At 43.6% G+C, this 20,902-nt stretch overlaps 1 protein-coding gene across 1 annotated transcript; it reads left to right on the forward strand.

The window, feature by feature from the left end:
• Window positions 1–1,144: 1,144 nt before the first annotated feature.
• Window positions 1,145–20,825, forward strand: LOC310946284 (ADAMTS-like protein 2; the record flags this gene model as incomplete). The annotated part of the gene is made up of 18 exons (XM_083912723.1): window positions 1,145–1,249; window positions 4,935–5,077; window positions 5,593–5,668; window positions 5,974–6,076; window positions 6,811–6,956; window positions 9,528–9,651; window positions 9,813–9,893; window positions 10,743–10,918; window positions 11,068–11,371; window positions 14,744–15,101; window positions 16,582–16,685; window positions 17,426–17,552; window positions 17,667–17,880; window positions 18,837–18,992; window positions 19,275–19,445; window positions 20,037–20,213; window positions 20,302–20,446; window positions 20,698–20,825. 18 exons carry the CDS (start codon window positions 1,145–1,147, stop codon window positions 20,823–20,825), a joined length of 2,838 nt encoding a protein of 945 aa, XP_083768849.1.
• Between the last annotated feature and the right edge of the window lie 77 nt (window positions 20,826–20,902).

The raw sequence follows: 20,902 nt of genomic DNA on the forward strand, positions 1-20,902 counted from the left end.
TCATTAGTGGTCATGATATTTCCCTTCATACCCTTGAGCCATTGTTAAAGACTTATCACTGGGTGCTTCCTTTTAAAAACACAGACAGGTTTCCCTCCATTAATCACAACATTGGCTACTCTGTTTTTGGTCAAAACTGTCACATGAACAATGTTGGTCTGAGTGTTGAGTGCTTGAGAAGTTTATGATTTCTTGGCAGTCTTTTCTCTTTCATCACAAATGGGACACAAGGAATAGAAGACAGACACACATAAGTCAAGCATTTCTCTCACTGTTGAAGTCATATTGATGGTTTCAAAAGTCCTGGTATTTTACTACTATCATTACAAATCACAGTTACAGTATGTTTTCCTAAGACTGTAGACTTGCTTTGCTATCATGCTGTAAAAGTAAGTAAGAACTAATACCCAACAAGATTACATATATCATGTTTTAATGGACACCCTGCAGCCAATCCATAATACGACCGTAATAGAAAGAACTATATACTTTATCCACAAAAGGTCAGCGGTCAGTTACAGAACAGTGCCAGGAGACAATGTAGTTCTCACAATCTGCCTTTTTGGACATCTCTTTACTTGACCCTGTCTCGGTAGGAGACAAACTGGACTGATGATTTTGTTTCAAGAACACAACTGCAGGGAGATGACGAAAAGTGTCTGCGCCTGTCTGATTTATTTGCATATATACATCCACATTTGCTAATGTCAGCTTCAACGAAAATGCTGCACGCCACGTTACTGCTTCCTCACTTGGGTGAGAGACCAATAGATTTGACTGCAGACAGTGGAGACAGAGCTGCTTTACCTGGCCATAAGCACATGACATGGTACTTAAAGAGTGCTTGTTACCTAACCACAACCCTAGGGCTTGTGCATTTTGATTGTCGCTCAATCACTCAATTTTTCCAACACTGGGTGCTGTTATCAATGCACTCTGGTCTTGGTCATGACTTGGGCTCAGTGGTCTTGACTACAAAGTCTCCTGGAGGAGCTGATCAGGGTTCATTTCCTTCCCTAGGTTGCTGCAGCAATGATCTGGGAACTTTCAGTGCATGGACAGGCTCTTCAACCACCAGCACCAACCACATATTAAACTTGTCTGTCTTTCTCTCTCTTTCTTTCTCTCTCTCTGATTCATTAGGATGAGGGTGTGGTCGTGGGATTGGTGTGCGGAGACGGGCGTTGTCCTGCTGGGCTTCCTGACGCTGGCAGTGTCTGTGGGGAACCTGTCCACCAGGGGCCTGCAGGTACACAACACACAGGTACACACAGGAAAACTAACTGATGACTTACTGTGTGTGTCCTCCACAGCCTGTTGCGATTGGGACTGTGATGTCACCAGAAAGACTGAGCTGATCCTGAAATTTTTGGGAAATATGTCTTGATTGTACGTTTGCTGTCTCTGCAGCTGTTTTGGTGATTTGCAGAAGCTGAAAGTCACTGATTTTCAAGTAGACATACAGACTGTTATTTCACCAAGAGCCGGTTGTCTGCACAATGTCCTGCAAGATTTCCACTTTTACAGGTATCTCTTACCTTTACAGAAATCTTATTTATGGCCGTTTACACATAGACCGTCACACATTGACTGAAAACTGTACTACAGTGACACACAGGACATGAACCGTGGGGTGAAAGTACCATCTACTACCTCAACCTATCTCCATACGCAGAGTTTGGTGCTCTTAAAGTGTAATTCCGGCACAAAATCATCCCATGTACTTTTTCGGCACTTACATACATCAAATAAGCCATCGAGACAGCTTTTTTTCGTATAACAACTAATAACGGAGAAATCCGGGAGAGTCGCTAACAGCTGGACGTGGCTAACACTGATTAGCTTGGGGCAGCATGGTGAAGGCATTAAAATGGCTTTTTTGGCCACTAATACTGCAGAAAATAACAGCAAACCTCTGCAGTAGCATGAGAAGAGTCCAAACACAGAAAACAAAGCACCAACAACGTAGTTAGTTAACCCGTGGTTTATTAAAAGACTGTTTTGAGACTGACCAACTGGCCCCGGTACCAGCCCCTCTCGTAGTAAAGTCCATTCAAGTCAATTACCAAATGCAGTCCAAAAGGAAGGAGCCCATTGGTGCTTTGTTTTCTGTGTAGGGACTCTTATCATGCTACTGCAGAGGTTTGTTTTTGTTTTTAAGCAATATTTGTGGTTAAAAAAGCTGTTGTTTTAATGCCTTCACTGTAATGGCGTTAGCTAATCAGTGTTATCCACGTCAGGCTGTTAGCGTCTGTCACAGATTTCTCTGTTAATATGTTGTTGCACAAATAAAACTGTCTCGGTGGCTTATTTAGTTTATCTAAGTGCCGAAAAAGACCACAGAATGTTTTTTTTGCTGTGGAATTACACTTTAATCCTGTAGCATAAACAACGGTATTTGGTGCTCTGTGAATGAGAACTGGCTGTTGCCCAGGAGGTAGAGCAGTCCTCTACCAGTCGGAAAATCTGTGGTTCGATCCCTGGCCCCTGCAGTCTACATGTCAAAGAGTCTTTGGGCAAGAGACCGAAGGCTGAATTGCTCCTGGCCATCAGTGTGTGAATGTTTATCTGGTGAGCAGGTGGCCCTTTGTATGTGTATGAATATGAGTGTGAGGGGGTGTGTGGCGCTTTGAGTAGTCCCCAACACTAGAAAAGTGATCAGCATTTACCTGACAAACAAAATTTGCCTTATTTACAAAAAATAGATCAGAAAGAATAAAAGGTCAAATAAAACATCAGACGGTAAAAATATCTGTCAGTCGAGATGTCTTTCTTTCTACCCTCACTCTTGCCTGTCTCACTTCCTCTGTACCCATCTATCTCTCACTGTCTCTCTCTCACTTACGCTCTCTGTCTGGTATTTCCAGTGTCTATCGCCCTCTTGCACAGCTGCTCTGTCTCACACCTTTACAAGGAGCTCAGTGCACATTCCAGCAGTCACTCCAATGAAGGGACGCAGCCACCGGCCTGAGTTAATGCTGCTCCTGCTCATCAGGAATGTGTGAAATGCTGACCATCTTCACACGTTGGATCCCCAGAACAAAACACTGTGACGCTCATCTACTGTGATTCTATTTGGTTTTGACATACTCTGTTCTGACTGTCCAGGCGCCTGTACCTCAGTTTCAGAGTTCCGGTCTCAGAGTACTGCAAGTAATGCATCTGCTGTACTGTAACCCTACTTTTACTCAGTTGTTTTATGTACACTCTCTTCTTGATGCGCCATACGAGGTCTTTGCATGGTAGACATGATATGCGTTGATCTGATTGAGCAGCGTGGTTCATTTGGCAGAATGAAGACCCATTTCCATCTCCAGTCTCCTCTCTTGGTCACCTTGCCTTGGCCTTGTGGTTCTGTTATCTCCAGATCTGTTCCCCTTTAAGATCTGGGTGGAGACAGATCCCGGACGAGCCCCCACAATATGGGATGCAACTGCTCCACTGAAAAAATTTACACCTGGGTGCTTCTTATGTTTAAATGAAAGTACTATTCAAATCCTTAATTTAGACAAACACAAAAGGGGTTGTTCAATTTTGGGGTGTACCACATAGAATTAAATAAATTCTTGCCTTTCTGACATTTTGACACTTTTTTTTGTAACCTTAAAATGCCCCTTATGAGAGTATGGCACACTAAAATGTAAAAGAAATCCACCAGGTGTTGAAACTCATCAGTATTCAACTCTCATATATTTCTTATAAAAGTCTTACCAATCATTTTATTCGGTCCAAATAAAATTATTTGCCACGCTTCCTGGCTGTCATCGTTGCTCTGTTTCACTTGTGCTTCTCATGCTGCGTTCATGTGTCATGGGAAGTCTGAATTTTCAGGCCTCCAACTAGTGCACTGGAATGCCTATCACAATGTATCGTCCTACTAGATAATTCGGGGTAGGTTGATCTCCCTCGAATTTGATAGTAGTCTTTCCATCGCACTGTGTTGGAGGTCCAAAACGTCAGACTACCCATGACACTTGAAGGCAGCATTTCTCTCCTAACACACGCATTGTTGGAGGAGGGAGCTTCAGAGGTCAGATGGGGGAAGAGGGTGGGACTTATGAGGGAAGTTTTGAGTAACCTGAGTTTCTCAGTATATTCATCTGGGAACCCTCGTTTGAAGATCTTTTGGGAAGGGGCGAAAATACTGGTTGCTGATTGGATAAACTATCTATCACCAACATACGGGCCAAATCAACCAATCAGTTCAACAAAGCGTATTAACAGCTAAAAGCTCAGAAAGTAAACAACATGTGGGTAAAGGATATTTGCTGTTTGTGTAACGTGAAATTACAGATAAAAGGCCCAATTTCAGGAGCCCGATCCATAATCAACAGAAGGATCCAGAGAAAAAAGAGTAAGTGAGTGACTTGCTCCATAGCTGAGCTCATCTCATCTGTGGAAGCCTCCATGTTGTTTACACTGAACAGTCTCTTCTTGTTTCGTCATACTTCACCTCAAACCCAATGCTGACAGGTTTGGTCATTTGGCAAACTTCTCCAAATTTTCTCTGCCGCACGTTACCAGACTGATCTGAGAGTAAAATACAAGGGAGCTTGCGAGATTAGGAGGGTCTCACAAGGCTAAGCGCTGAGTGCTCAAACTGAGAAATGCAAGAGAGGTAAGAATTGCTTGTAAGTAAAAGTATCAATACTGGAGTGTAAAAATACTTGTAACTAACATTGAAAAATCTATGTAAAGTATAAAGTAGCATACTATGGAAATACTCAAGTAAAGTAGGTCTTCAGGTGCCACAAAACTGATTTCTGTGTTTGTCACATCCTGCACTGCCCACATTGACGACGAACATCGCCTGAGCAGGCAATGGTTTCTGTTTGTGTCTTTATGTATGTGTGTCTGTGTGTGTGCGTGCATGCGTGCATGCGTGCATGCGTGCGTGCGTGCGTGCGTGTGTGCGTGCTTGTGTGTATTTTCAGGAGGAAGGCGTAGCATCCAACAGTCTGGAGGAGGAGCTGGAGGTGACCACGTACTGGTGGGGGGAGTGGGCCAAGTGGACGGCCTGCACCCGTGCCTGTGGAGGGGGGGTGATGTCACAAGAGAGACACTGCCTCAAACAGAGGTCAGTCTACACACACACACACACACAGATTTGTACCTACTTACTTACTTACTTGTACTACAAGGTTTAAGTGTTTTATATCTTTTAAGATGCACAGATGAGGTTTATGTTCGTTCAGACTTCGTAACAATGTTCAAGTCAATAATTTGTCCATCATGTAACACAACATCAAACAATATTCTTTTTACTCATGGAATTCTCTTATATTGAAAATCTTTGGAATGTCTCACAGTTAACATCTTCGATGAGATGTCTTTGACAAACAGTAACATCTTGTTGTCATAGCAATAACATGCTTCTCGGGATGAGACCTTTGTGTAGTCTGGGAGCGTGTGTCACATACTAGCCAAATGTTTCACAACCACCCGTGTTGACAGTCAAATTGTGGGTTGTATTAATTTGAGCTCATCTGACGGATCATAACACGACATGCATCTCACCATGCAACATGTATCTTATTCATTATGGTTTTTAATATGTTGTTATTTTTCCAAATGTTTGTTTTCTGTCAAAAGAAAGAAAGTGGCTGCTGGGAAAGACAACATGACCTGCACAGGAACCGCTAAGAAATATCATCTCTGCAACACTGAAGTGAGTCACAGACTTTGCAATTCATTTCTCATCACTTTATTTCACACTTTATTAAAACTAACATGCAGCCCTCCTGACTGGCTGACAGTAAAGGACGGTGGTTGTGGCGGGGGCGGCCTCCAGGCGTGAATGTAAGAAGCTGTTTGAAAGTGAAGCTGGGCGGGGCTCCGAGCGTTCTCAGAAAACCATCCCTGCACAAATAAACGCTTAAAGAGAATTTATTTGTATAACATACTGAAGAAAGTGAGTCTTAACAAGCATGAAACAGACCTGTTTTAATGTCCTGTGCTGTCTCTGCACTTCAGGAATGTCCTGCCACTGGGAGGAGCTTCAGAGAGGAGCAGTGCTGGTCTTTCAACTCCCAGCTTTACAATGGGAGGAACTACCATTGGAAACCTCTGTATCCTGGTATTAACACATAAAAATGACCTCTCTTTACCCCATTAAACAGGAAAGAAATTACTTAGGTCTCTGCTGTCTGAGCTGCTTCACTTCAACTTGCTCTGCAACCAAAACAGTAGCATCCTTTATATGACTTCTTAAGACTCAGCAAAACTGTTTTAGTTAGTCTTTAAACTGTTTAAACAATCACCAACTCTGGTTTGGTCCTTTATTTGCAGTACCCCCCCCCCCAAAAAAAAACCGGGGATGTACTCATTTTCCCTGATATATATATATATATATATATATGTCCAATAGCCTAACCCTTAGTACACTACCTGCCCAGCATTGAACAGCAGACAGACAGAGACCAGCTGGTGAAGAAAGAGGAACAGCTAAAGAGATGAAAACTTCTTATTGGAGTCGGTAGAGACCAAAAACAAAGCAAAAAGAGAGAAAAAATTGGACAAAAACATGACCACAAATAAGTGTTAGTGTTGCTTCATGTCTGCTAGATGTGGCACGTATACAAGGCTATAAGAAGGATGGTTTACTCAAAAGTGGCTGCAGCTTTAAGCTTTAGCTGGTAATCATAGTAGTAGGGTGCAGAAACATCTGATTTAGAGGTAGCAGTGATTTACATAAAGCAGAATAAACACAGTAGTAGCAACAAATGACAGTTGTAGCAGACGAAATTGCTGCGTTAACAGCAGTGATTTGGAGGTCAGAATAAAGTCAGCCTTATCGGTGTTCCTTTGCAGACGACTACGTGCACATCTCCAGTAACCCCTGTGACCTCCACTGCACCACGACTGATGGCCAGAGGCAGCTGATGGTGACGGCGCGAGACGGCACTTCCTGCAAGTACAGCAGTTACCGCGGCGTCTGCGTGGACGGTAAGTGCGAGGTGAGTCCAGATTCCTATTTACTTTAAACCTCAAACTATTTCATTACACTTTGAGTCACCGAGCAGAGTCTGTGTGGCCAGCCGACCCACAGGAAGGAAGCATCTCAGGTCACTGACAACGAAAGTTAATGAGGTGTAAAGTCACTAATTATTCATAGAAACAAGCTGCGCAGCGAGTCCTAAAGTTCACATTGGGGATTGAGATTTCCGAATTAAAAGCTGCTTTTTCTTTTAGAAATAGAAATACTTTATTGCTCCCAAGCTAGGATGACCTTTCATAAATAGTATGTCCTTAAAATGTCTGCTGTTGTCAAGCTCAAGAGGCGGGTCTTCAGCAGTCACGTGAAGGTTTCTGTAAACAAATCTGGCGAGCCATTTGTGTGTTTCGCCATCTAGTGCCGCCAACATTGCTGGGGTGGTGTCTCCTTCCAGTATGCACATGCTTGAATGGGAGCTGTCATTAGAAGTGTACCTTTTCTACTTTTACCTGTACTTTTTATGCAACATTAAGTTTGACAACAATGTCTAGGAAGTCGAGAAGAACCTGTGCAATCTCTGCTGCTCCAACAGCAGTGGGAAACTTCAACTTTGGAGAAACTGAATGTGAACTACACAAACCTTTACCTCATGAAGAGCGCCCCTGTCTGAGGCCGTACGGTCTACATGGATTCAAACCTTTACCTCATGAAGAGCGCCCCTGTCTGAGGCCGTACGGTCTACATGGATTCAAACCTTTACCTCATGAAGAGTGCCCCTGTCTGAGGCCGTACGGTCTACATAGATTCAAACCTTTACCTCATGAAGAGCGCCCCTGTCTGAGGCCGTACGGTCTACATGGATTCAAACCTTTTCCTCATGAAGAGCGCCCCTGTCTGAGGCCGTACGGTCTACATGGATTCAAACCTTTACCTCATGAAGAGCGCCCCTGTCTGAGGCCGTACGGTCTACATGCATTCAAACCGTTACCTCATGAAGAGCGCCCCTGTCTGAGGCCGTACGGTCTACACCGATTCAAACCTTTACCTCATGAAGAGTGCCCCTGTCTGAGGCCGTACGGTCTACATAGATTCAAACCTTTACCTCATGAAGAGCGCCCCTGTCTGAGGCCGCACGGTCTACATGGATTCAAACCTTTACCTCATGAAGAGCGCCCCTGTCTGAGGCCGTACGGTCTTCGTCATCTCTGGGCGTGCAGATATTCTTCAGAAGTGGATCAAGCATATTAATAGAGGGGACTTTGTTCCAAACAGCAACAGACGCTCAGTTTTTGTTCACACTCATCAATCTCACAATGAACAACATGAGGCTGCCTAGCTTAAATCAGTGAAAAAGTATTATCAGCTAAGCTAACTCTGCTTAGCTAGCTCATGTTAGACGCCTCTGACAAGGCTGCCGTGGTCGCAGAGTAAATTAACCCAATACGGTGTTATTGTGAAATATATCATAAGTTGCTCTAACTAGGGCAACCTAAAGACCACAATGTAAACGTCAAGAGTTAGTCAGTAATGGAGGTAAATAATTACAAGCACTCTTCATGAGGTAAAGGTTTGTGTAGTTCACATTCAGTTCACATCCAAAGTTGAAGTTTCCCACTGCTGTTGGAGCATCAGAGAATTGCACAGGTTCTTCCCGACTTCCTAGACATTGTTGTCAAAAGTAATGCTGCATAAAAAGTACAGGTAAAAGTAGAAAAGGTGCACTTATAATGACAGCTCCCATTCAAGCATGCACATACTGGAGGGAGATGCCACCACAGCAATGGGAGTTTGTTCACTTCCGGTGCTTCAGGTCAGCTGACACAAAGCTCAGGGGGCAGGTCACGTCTGATTTTGTGTCTGGTTCTGGGAAAACCCAACCACTGGGTCGACCTCAGTGCTCTAATTGCAGTGCAAGAAGTTGATACAAGAGTTCTGCTAAATTAAAAATGTAACGCTAAAAAAAACAAGTAACAAAATCTTAAAATAAAGCTATAATAATGGGGAAACAAAATCCCTGGCATCACAACACTTGACTATGTGCATAATTCTCCTTTAATGTATTTTCTGTCAGGACCATCGTTTGACTTGTGCCCTAATCTGATCGGGAACTTCTTAGATTTGGACCAGCAGCTTTTTATTGATTTCCTTAATCATTTTCAAAATCCGTAAACAAATACTGTATTATTCGTTCTTTCAATATTTTATTTCTTGTTGAAGTTATTCATAAATTGCATGTTTCTCTTTTTTTGAATGCATTTTAAAACTGATTCTTTTTTTAAAGCGTGTAAGATTTGTGTTAGATTTGCACCTCCTGAATCACTGGTCAGCACCTGTCAAGCTGCAACACTGGATGAAACCCAGATTTAGACATGTGTTAGTGTTTCCCCATTGTTGCAAACATTTTATCCATTTCCATTTTATCCATTTCCATTTTTTTTGTAAATAACTTTCCTTTCCTTTCCTTTAATATGAATTAGAATCAGAAAGGAGTTATTTATTATTAAGGAATGTGCCTTGGCGTAAACAATAAAGCAAAGCACAGCAGTCAACTGAATATGAAAACATGACGGTAAACATGAAAGATATCTTTCAGCCAATCGGATGTGACGGAGTGCTGTTTTCCTCCAACACCTTGGATAAGTGTGGAGTCTGTCAGGGGGATGGCAGCAGCTGTAGCAGAGTCACCGGAAACTTCCGCCGCGGGGCCACGACTCTGGGTGAGGCTCCAGGTTCAGTGGTCCTCCCACGAATGATTTAAAAACACAAAAATAGTTATTTTAATTTTAACATGTAGGAAGAACCAGACATTAAAATAATTAAAGTCATGAGGATTAGTCAGAACAGTGACGCTGACCACTTTCTGTTTACTGTTGTCAAGGTTACTCTTTTATCACTCAAATCCCTGAAGGATCATGGGACATCCAAATTATTGAGAGGAAGAAGTCGGCCGATGTTCTCGGTGGGTACACACATAACTCTTCATATTTGTTCCTTCATTTAAATGTGCAACAATGAACTATCTTTTAAAGTGTAAATGGAAAATTGAACCCATGGTCTTTTTTTGGCATGAAAATCCATCAAATAAGCCATGGAGACAGTTTTTTTGGTTGATCAACCATGTATAGAGAATTCCCTGAGAGATGCTAACAGCCCCAAAGGGCTAACACTGATTAGCTCGGGGCGATGCACTGAACGCATCCAAAATGGCTTTTTTTAACCCCTAATACTGCTCGAAATAACACCAAACCTCTGCAGTAGCATGAGAAGAGTCCCTACACAGAAAACAAAGCCGCAACCGCGTAGTTAATGAACCTGGAGTTTATTCAAAAAGGCTGTTTTACAAGTCTGTGCTTTGGGCCATGTTGACAGGTGCATACAAGTCGATTGATATTTAGTTCCAGCAAAACACGTAATCCTTGTTATTTGTGGCAGTTTGGTGAAATATAAGTAAATAATAAATAAGGTTTGGAATAGTTTGTAAAAACTTTCTCTGCAGCACTGAAATGTCACGCGAGATCTCAGGGTTTGGGGACGTCTGTTGAAGGGGCTCCAGGTAGCGTTAGGTCACCATAGGTCAGTGGGTCGCATTAATGTCCAAGCATTACTAGACGGAAAGAAAGCATTCTCTATACAGTACATGGTTTATCAACTAAAAAAAACTGTCTCCAGATGGATTTTCATTCCAAAAAAGACTATGGGGTCCTTTATCACCAGACTTACACTTTAATGCACAACTTAAACACTTCTGGCCTGTTTCCAGTGGATTTTTTTGTACCTCTCAGAGTTTTCTGTGTATCTTGTCCTGCAGCTGTGACCGACCAGGCGGGCAACTTCTTCTTTAATGGGGCCTACAAGGTGGACACTCCCCAGAACTTCCACGCAGCAGGCGCCGTCTTCAAGTACCGCCGGCCCATGGACGTGTACGAGACCGGGATCGAGTACATTGTCGTCAAAGGCCCCATCGACCAGGCCATCAATATTCTGGTACACCTTAAACTCTTCCTCCACACTCACCTGATGCTTCCTCATCATGGACTGTTTGTCGTTACGTCATCATATCTGTAAGTACTGGTCTGAAACCTGTACACACTAACCCGCCCTTGACTGGATTCGCTCCTTTACTCGTTACTCAGGTGTGGAACCAGAACGGTCGCACGCCGTACATCACGTACGAATACACAGTCCTCCGAGACTCCCTGCCGCCTGTGCCGCCTCCTCCCGTTTACACTGGGTCAGACACCTCGGCCGGAGAGGTTTCTGTGGAGGTGAGGGGTCGGCTGGCCCCGAACAGCAGTGTTTATGACCAGGCGGCCCCTGAGAGCCAGCTGGAGCCGGGAGGTGCTGACGGGCAGAAGGGCCAAGAGACCAACGAGGTGTATGAGGAGACGACGGACATCGACTGCGACCAGGATGGAGCAACTGCCCCCAAATTTACAGGTTAGGATTGTTTATGTGCCTCAGGTGTGTGTGTGTGTGTGTGTGTGTGTGTGTGTGTGTGTGTGTGTGTGTGTGAGAGAGTGTGTGTGTGTGAAATATTTCAGGTACAATATCACCATGGAAACAAATAACGAGTGGTGGAAGAAGTTTAGTAATAGTAGTGAAAAAAATGTGTTTTTTTTCTTTCATATTTGCTGAAACTGTCACAATGAGACGATCTGTGAAACAATAAATAAAAATAAACAAAAGTCATTAAAAATAAATTCATTCATCCATCCATCTTCAACCGCTTGTCCCTGTCGGGGTCGCGGGGGCCTGTAGCTGATCCCAGCTGACATTGGGCGTGAGGCGGGGTCCACCCTGGACAGGACGGCAGTCTATCATTTTATTTATACTGTACATTAGCATTATTAACGAAAAAAGTCAAAATAGTAAGAAATAAAAATTATTAACAATACATTAAAAATAATAAGAGCCTTAAAGTAATTTCAATAAACGTGAAAATAGAAAGAACAAAAATTAGGAAGGATTACATCAAAATAATTTATAAGGTAAAATAATAGAATAGAAATACAAATTATAAATAATTTATTGAAATGATTAAAAATAAATCTAATTAATTATCAATAAATTAGAAAAGATGAATCATAACAATCAGCATACAATCATAATATTACTTATACATTAACAATATTAACATTATTTATATTAAAAGGGAAACATGAAGAATTACTTCAATAAAACATAATATTTTATAACATTTGTGTATAATATTTGTAATAAAGTAACTAAAGGCTGTCAGATAAATGTAGTGAAGTAGAAATGGAAAGAACAAAGTAAGAATCCTTCATATTTGCACTTAAGTTCAGTAAATTTGAGTAAATAACGCTGCTGGGGTTCAAGGCTCTCAGAATAAATAATTGATGCCCAACATGCTCAAAAAATCTCTGCATGGAAATTTAACAGCAATATATCTGTGAGTATATACTGGAGATCAAAATTAGAGAATAAAGTATTCATTCTTGATTTATTCTGATGTATTCTATTCAGGAATGAACAGAAACAGCCGCAGTGTGAGATGTTAAATGGTTACAGTTTTTTTTCACAAAATAAAGGTTTTTGTTGAAGTGACTCAGTTATTTTAAAAAAAACATGCTAGTACAGCAGTGGTATAGCCACAGCTGATATTCTATCAAATTATGAACAGTACAAAATAACATTATTTCAAAAATAAATCAGGAATTAACAATTTGTTCTCTAACCTTGATCTCCAGTGTATCTGTGGTAGGGTAAGGACTCTAAGAAAGGAAGAAAAACTAAGAAATGAATCAGGTCCTTTAGTTGTCTTTTTGCTGTGTGTGTGTGTGTGTGTGTGTGTGTGTGTGTGTGTGTGTGTGTGTGTGTGTGTGTGTGTGTGTGTGTGTGTGTGTGTGTGTGTGTGTGTGTGTGTGTGTGTGTGTGTGTGTGTGTGTGTGGGCCCTTTGGAGCTCTGCAATATTCATGGTGCAGACACATAAAGAGGATCAGCGGCAGATGAAAAATTCAGAGTTCCGTGGTGTGTTTAAAAAAAAAAAAAAAAAAAGACTGCGTCACAAACATGAGCAGTAATGGCCTTCCTGCGGGCTCTCAGCTTGCTCAGCTGACTGTCGAGGCCATTACACCACCGCTCAGGGCGCCGCTGAGACGGGAATGGAAAGGTGGTTGAAAGGCTCGTCATACACCTTCTACACAGGCTTACGTCACGCTGCACACCCCCCGAGCGCCTTCCTTCTTTCTGACATTTTCTATTCTCTCTGTTTCTGAAATTTCCTGCAAATGTGGCAAAATATCATCGCCAAAGTTAACTGAATAGTGCAGACGATCATGTGTACAATGTAATGGTGTTTAAACATTCTAAAAGTGTTTCTTATGTCACAGAAAACCACTGTCAGTGACTCTTGGGTGTCACTTTTTATGCTGTCTTTTGTCCATCGCTATAACACTAACTTATTTTCAGTTTCATAAAATGTACCCAAAACACAAAGAACACAAATATGTTTGAAAATTACGAGACATTTCCTGTTCTACGAAGCCAGCAAGCTTGAGGAGTGGTAATACAGTGAATAGACCTATAAAATCTTCAGAATAAAAGCCCCCTGTTGTTTGGTTTATTTAAAAGCTTTTATAATGAAGCAGCTAAATTACGAAAATTTAGTTTTTTCATCAGCAGTTTTTTCTATCTCGTCTCCTGAACAGACGTGAGTTGAATCTCACAAAACGAGCTTAACTCCACTTTAGTACTGGCAGAACTATCCACTACTTTTACTAATGGAAAACCAAAAAAGCGCTCTCTATATATATATATATATATATAATTTCACTACACCAGAGGGGTTGTTTTGTAACGCCAGGCAACGTCTTTTTTCGAAGTTTACCAAACGTCCAATGTTGACGCCCGTGGGTCCTCCGTGTAAGGGCTGTTTACTGTATAGTCCAAATGTGGTCGTTTGTGGACGTCTTTTCAACATCAAATTTAGACTCATTTTAGACTACTTCTATAATAATAATAACTTGGCACTTTATGGCTGTCATTCAGCGGCTACGGCCCCTCAGACCACACCTCAAACGTACAACATTTAGATGAGGCAGGGTCGGTGAGGTGTTTCGGTTGAGGATCTGTCTTGACTGTCTCTTGATCTTTGATTTGCTTTCACAGACCTTGAAATGCCGGGTGCTTCAGTGCAATGTGCCGTTTCAGGTTTGCTGTTGATGTGACTGAAGTGTGGATTTTTTTTATTTGAAAGCTGGTGGGCAAAGTTTGCACCTAAATATAAGATTGTTCCCGTCCTCACCGGCCTTTTCATAAAACTCATTTAACCAAGAATACGACGCCTCCTTGCTGCTCTGTCCCCTACACGTTGCTGTCGGTGGATAGGCTACCATGAAATTATTTTACACAAATTGCATTTCCAAATAGAAAAAAATAGATAAATGCAAAAATACCTATGTGTTTCAATAAATAACAACAGGAAAATGTAAAATAACAAGAAAAACACATCATGTTAATTTCCTGCACCATAGACGTCCATATCACGTCCAAAAATGTACCCAGTTCAAAGGTCAAATGATGAACGTCAATATGACGCCCAAGTTGGGTCCTGGTTGGCCGTCCAAAAAGTGGAGCTAGTTTGGATGTCGAATAGACATCCAGAGTGGTTCATGGACTGACGGAGCCAATAGAGACATGATCTGAACGTCTATCTGATGTCCAGTGTTTAGTGGGTATATGGAGAGTCTTCCAATCTGAGCTGAATAAATAACTTTGAGCAACACAACCAAAAGCTCCATCACAGTTTGCACTTGAGTAAGATATTTTTTTTTGTGATCCACCAGAAGGGAACAGTACAGGCAGCACTGCCAACCCTGCTCCCGCTGCTGGGCCCCTGGACATGGGGCCAGACTCCCCAAACCTCATCTGGAGGGTCCTGCTGGACGGCCGGATCGGCCCCGACGAGCTGCTGATCAACATCTCGACCAATCAGCTGCTGACGGAGGGAGACAGTTTGTTCTCGTCAGAGGTGGGACCGGCGGAGGCGGACTTGAGCAGCCTTGAGCAGGACGGGCCATTTGGTGTCAACGACACGCTGGAGTTTACGCTGGGTCAGAAACGCAACGACAGTGGGGACGCTTCCTTCCAGAACAAAACCGCACCGAATGGTGGAAGGACCTCCAGCCGCTCCAACAGAACCAGGTATTCAAACAGAACCAGACGGAGAGTCAGACAGACAGGTAGACAGACAGACAGAGAGTAAAGCAGGTACACTGGTAGATATACACAGGAAGGAAAGCAGGGAAACAGATGGATGTACAGATGGTGATGTTGTTAGGTGAGACATGCAGGGCGATGGAAACAATGTAGACAGACAGTTACCATACAGGTACACAGGTAAATATACAGGCTGTAAGACAGACAAGTAAATACACAGGCTGTGAGACAGACAGACAGGCAGACAGGTAAATATACAGACTGTGAGATAGACAGACAGGTAAATAAACAGGTTGTGGGGAAGATAGACCGATGGACAGGTAGACAGAGAGGCAGGTAAATATACAGTAGGGCAGATAGACAGTAAGACAGACAGGTAGACAGTAGGACAGACAGACAGGTAGACACACAGGTAGACAGACAAACAGACTGACAGACAGGTAGACAGTAGAACAGACAGACATGTAGACAGACAGGTAGATAGACATGTAGACAGTAGAACAGACAGGTAGACAGACAAACAGACTGACAGACAGACATGTAGACAGACAGGTAGACAGTAGAACGGACAGACATGTAGACAGACAGGTAGACAGTAGAACAGCCAGACAGGTAGACAGTAGAACAGACAGACAGGTAGACAGTAGAACAGACAGGTAGACTGACAGACAGGTAGCCTGGCAGGTTTTCCATTCCTCACATTTATAATTCATGTTGGCTCTGCTGCTCTGGGTCCAAACACGGCTTCAGCAGTTGTGCTGCCAGCAGCTATAAAACGGGGGACGACACGCCCTTTCCTCTGAGAGACAGAGAGGAGAGGAAACGAGCGGAGCAGAGGAGCACAGGGGGGAGGAGAGGGGAGGAGGAGGGAGTACAGCCACACTCAGAAACTAATGAGTCGAGTTATTCGTAAGAAAAGTGAAACATGTGATGCAAGGAGGGGAAAGTGTTCCTGTCAGACTGGAGTCACCTCTGGGGAGGCAATAATGTGCAGGAATCAGTCTGGCTCTGACATGGAGGAATAACTCACAGTGATTCTCAAATAAACGTCTGGCGGCTGGCTGAGGCAGAGGGAGCGACCGGTGTTATGACAAGAATGTGCACATGACTTTTGTGCGACGTGATGAAAAAAAAACGAAGTGCGTCTGCCGGGATGCAGGCTGTGAATCAGCTGTCAGTCTGTTTGTGAGTGTCTGTACGACTGGGTATCCTTAAACGTCCTGAAGACACTAGTTCACTGTAGCTTATAACGTATTCTAATTATTTTATTATTAAAAAAGCTTCTGTAGAAACTTAAATATGCTGCTACTTACACAGCTCTTATATTTGTTTGTTTGTTTGTTTGTGTTTGTGTTTGTGTTTGTGTTTGTGTTTGTGTTTGTGTTTGTGTGCGTGTGCGTGTGCGTATGTGCTCATGTGTGTGTGCGTGCGTGCGCATGTGTGTGTGCGTGCGTGCGTGGGACAGGGGGAATCAAAGGATCTACCAGAAGAACCTGAAGCTGAGTGCAGCTGACATGTACCGCTGGAAACTTTCCTCTCAGGAGCCCTGCAGCATGACCTGCTCTATAGGTACGCACGCACGCACGCATGTACGCGCACACACACATGCGCACGTACGCACACGCACACACATACACTCACTGGCTGTGGAGAAACACCTCATATAACCATGGATGGATCACTGAACGGGCCTACCGGGCACAGGCCCAGGGGCCCAAAGTGTCAGGGGACCTGAGTCATAAAATGTTGCTGAAAAAAAACAAACATACAAAACAATCACAGAGCTGCTAAAAGACCACAAGGAAATGCAAAATGACTAAAAATACACGCAAAATGAACACAAAGAGACTGAGAAAAAATTACCGAGGGTTGCAAAACTACTAAAAATAAATGCAAAACCACCACTAAAAGGTGTGAAGCGACTACAAGGAGACACAAAATGACCACAGAGATCTCAAAAGTACTACCAAGAGATACTAAATGACTAGAAACAGATGCCAAACAACCACAAAGGGAAGCAAAATGTCTTAAAATAGATTCAAAGAACCCACAAAAAGAGGCAAAACAACTAAATACAGATGCAAAAGAGCCATAAAAGGGATGCAAAATGGCTGAGAGTATAATTTTTGAATTTGGGTGACTTCTCACATGTCTGTGCCCAGGGGCCCATTGTCTCATTATCCATCCATGCATACAACCACACTTCACACCATATACAAAGTGCTTCATAGGATACAGATTTACAATAAAATGTGCTGTATATAATTTGAAGTTTGCCTTCATCTTATTGTTTGTTTCTCACACTCCAGGAGTTTCAAAGTCCTTCGTCACTTGTATTCGTTATGACGGCATCGAGGTGCACGACATGTACTGTGACGCTCTGACCAGGCCGGAGCCCGTCCACGACTTCTGTATCGGGAGAGAATGTCAGCCCAGGTGCAATAAAAACTTTATAAAGTGACAGATATCATTCAAACTGTGTTGCTGTCATAAAATCTAAAAGTATCAGCGCATATTCCCAGAGACGTAACATTAATGTTGGTGTTTCAGATGGGAGGCGAGCAGCTGGAGCGAGTGCTCCAGGACCTGCGGGGAGGGTTTCCAGTTTCGTCAAGTCCGCTGCTGGAAGATGCTCTCGCCGGGCCTGGACAGCTCAGTGTACAGCGATCTCTGCACCATGGCCGACCTGGAGAGACCTGTGGAGAGACGGCCCTGCAAGAGCCCAGCCTGCGGCCCGCAGTGGGAGGTGGCTGAGTGGACCGAGGTATGAGACGTTCGTAATGATTTACCCTACAGAGATTTTGTTGTTGTCTCTTACCAGACAACAACAAAAGTGATGATTTGGTTTGAGCCAGTGGGGTTTAAAAAAGACAGAAAAGCAAAGGGTGAAATGTTCAACAACAGCCAACAATATTTTTTTTTTTAGTATAATGTTATATTATTTGAACTAAACATCAGGAGTTGCTTGTGTTGTAAAATATAAGAGGTAAACATTTATTATATATTTTTCCCTTAATTTATTAAGCCAGGTAGGTGTCAGTCAGTCGATTTAGTGAGTAAGTTAGTTGGTGAGTTGATGAATTAATATTGAGTCAGTTAGTTAGTAATAAACTGTATTTATTTAGCACCTTTCACAACCAAGTTACAAAGTGCTTTACATCAGGATTAAAACAATTCAAATTTGAATCCCCGCTGGGGCCCTTCTGTGTGGAGTTTGTATGTTCTCCCCATGTCTGCGTGGGTTTTCTCCGGGTTCTCCGGTTTCCTCCCACAGTCCAAAGACGTGCAGGTGTTCGGTTCATTGATGACTCTAAATTGCCCGTAGGTGTGAATGGTTGTCTGTCTCTGTTTGTCTCTATGTGTCCTGCGATAGACTGGCGTCCTGTCCAGGGTGGACCCCGCCTCACGCCCAATGTCAGCTGGGATCGGCTCCAGCCCTCCTGAGACCCCGTTAGGGTCAAGCGGTTGGATGATTTCTGGCCGTATTTTGACACAGAAAGTTTTTCCCCCTTGAGGAGCTCTAAGAGCAACCTTTTGTTTAGTTATAAGCAGACAAATTAATTTAAATGGCTCCACATAATGTCAACTGGAGCAGTTTGAAAGGTCTTCCTCAAAGGCACTTCATTAGCAGCAGCAATGTTAACTCCTTTAGACCTCTGCTGCTTTAAAGCTACACGACTCGAGTATTCATCTTGTTAAATGTGTCTCTGTGTGATCCAGTGTCCGGCTAAATGTGGCCGCAAAGCCCAGGTGACCCGCGATGTACGCTGCTCTGATGAGACCAGACCATGTGACCCGATGACCAAACCAGCAAACATCAAAAACTGCACCGGTCCGCCCTGCGAACGCCAGTGGACCGTGTCCGAGTGGGGACCTGTGAGTGTCTTACTCTGCATGGACACCACATACAGACACAGTACACGTTGTACATTCATTTGTCAGACATTTTCTTGATTAATTGATTCGTTGTTTGGTCTATAAAATGACAGAAGATGGTGAAAAAAATGACGGTCAATTCTGTTTCTACTATTTATTTAATATGATGCACGGCACTCTGATGGGCGCTCACATGACACATGTTGTTTGACTGATGAGAACAGTAATGCACGCTGCCTATCATGAATCATCCAGTCTGACCTGCGACCCTTGTTGTTGAAGTGCTCTGGGTCGTGCGGCCAGGGGAAGACAATGCGTCATGTGTACTGCAAGGCTCCGGAGGGTCGAGTGGTTCCTGAGAACCAGTGCTCTGCGGAGGACAAGCCACTGGCCATCCATCCCTGTGGGGAGAGAGACTGTGCTCCACACTGGCTGAGCCAAGACTGGGAGAGGGTGAGTAACCACAGACACTGGACTGTCCTGCAGTTATTACAGACAGTGAACTCACCACAGACACTGGGCTGTCAGGCAATTATTACAGACTGTGAACTCACCACAGACACTGGACTGTCCTGCAGTTATTACAGGCAGTGAACTCACCACAGACACTGGACTGTCCTGCAGCTATTACAGAAATTTAATTCACCACAAACACTGGACTGTCCTGCAGTTATTACAAACAGTGAACTAACCACAGACACTGGACTGTCCCGCAGTTATTACAGACAGTGAACTAACCACAGGCACTGGACTGTCCTGCAGTTATTACATACATTTGAATTAACCACGGACACTTACCAGGGGAAGAAAAAGTAGGTTTTTAAAACTACATTTTAGTCTTGTCTTTTTTTGTCAACAATATTGCAACTTGATATTGTCCCAGTAAGTTTATTTTGTCACTATTATTGTTAATGAAATGAACGCTGCCACATCAGCAAGGAAACACTTTGTGAAGAAACTCTGACATGATGTCCCGTCAGTTTTCTTGGAGAGAATCAACAAAGTCTGCTGTGATCACTTGTAACGTTGTGTTTTTGTCTGTAGTGTAACACAACCTGCGGTCGTGGCGTGAAGCGAAGGCTCACCCTGTGCGTGGGCATCAGTGGAGGAAAGTTCCAGACCTTTGATGACGAGGCGTGCGGAGGCAGCGAGAAGCCAGAGGAGGAAAACACCTGCTTTGAAAGGCCGTGCTTCAAATGGTACACCACCCCCTGGTCTGAGGTGAGGTCAGCGGCCTGCACACACAAACACCAATCCCCCTGTTAATCAGCAATGTGTGACAACTGTTTCTGGTCCTGTGTGCCCACAGTGCACCAAGACGTGTGGCGTGGGCGTGAGGATGAGGGACGTCAAGTGTTACCAGGGCCGGGAGCTTGTTCGAGGCTGTGACCCCCTCACCAAACCTGTGGCCAAACAGACCTGCACTCTGCAGCCCTGCCCCACTGAGCCGCCAGGTAACTCCTCAGAGACCCTGCTGCTCCATTACACACCCACATTTTAACTAACAGATTTTTTTTTTAAATTACACAAGTTTCCCCAGGTGTACGTCCTTCTGCAGTTTGCTACTCAGGAAGCAAATTCTAGGGGTGTAAATCACAAGTTTTGTGCTGGAATTTGCCTTTTTAGTTTCAGTCATCCCTGGTTTAGAATTTACTGTTTTGAAATAGCTAACATGAACCTCACCACGTGTGAACTCCGTCCCCAGATGAGAGCTGCCAGGATCGGCCCTCCACCAACTGCCTGCTGGCACTGAAGGTCAACCTGTGCAGCCACTGGTACTACAGCAAGGCCTGCTGCCACTCCTGCCGCGCCCTACGACCTCCAACCTCTTAGTCAAGGACACAGCCGCCACTCTCCAGCCCGACTCGAACTCCAGCACGAAGAAAAAAAGTGGGTACGTTTATGTACAC

Source organism: Echiichthys vipera (assembly GCF_963691815.1).
Source record: "Echiichthys vipera genome assembly, chromosome: 4".
Lineage (NCBI taxonomy): Eukaryota > Metazoa > Chordata > Actinopteri > Perciformes > Trachinidae > Echiichthys > Echiichthys vipera.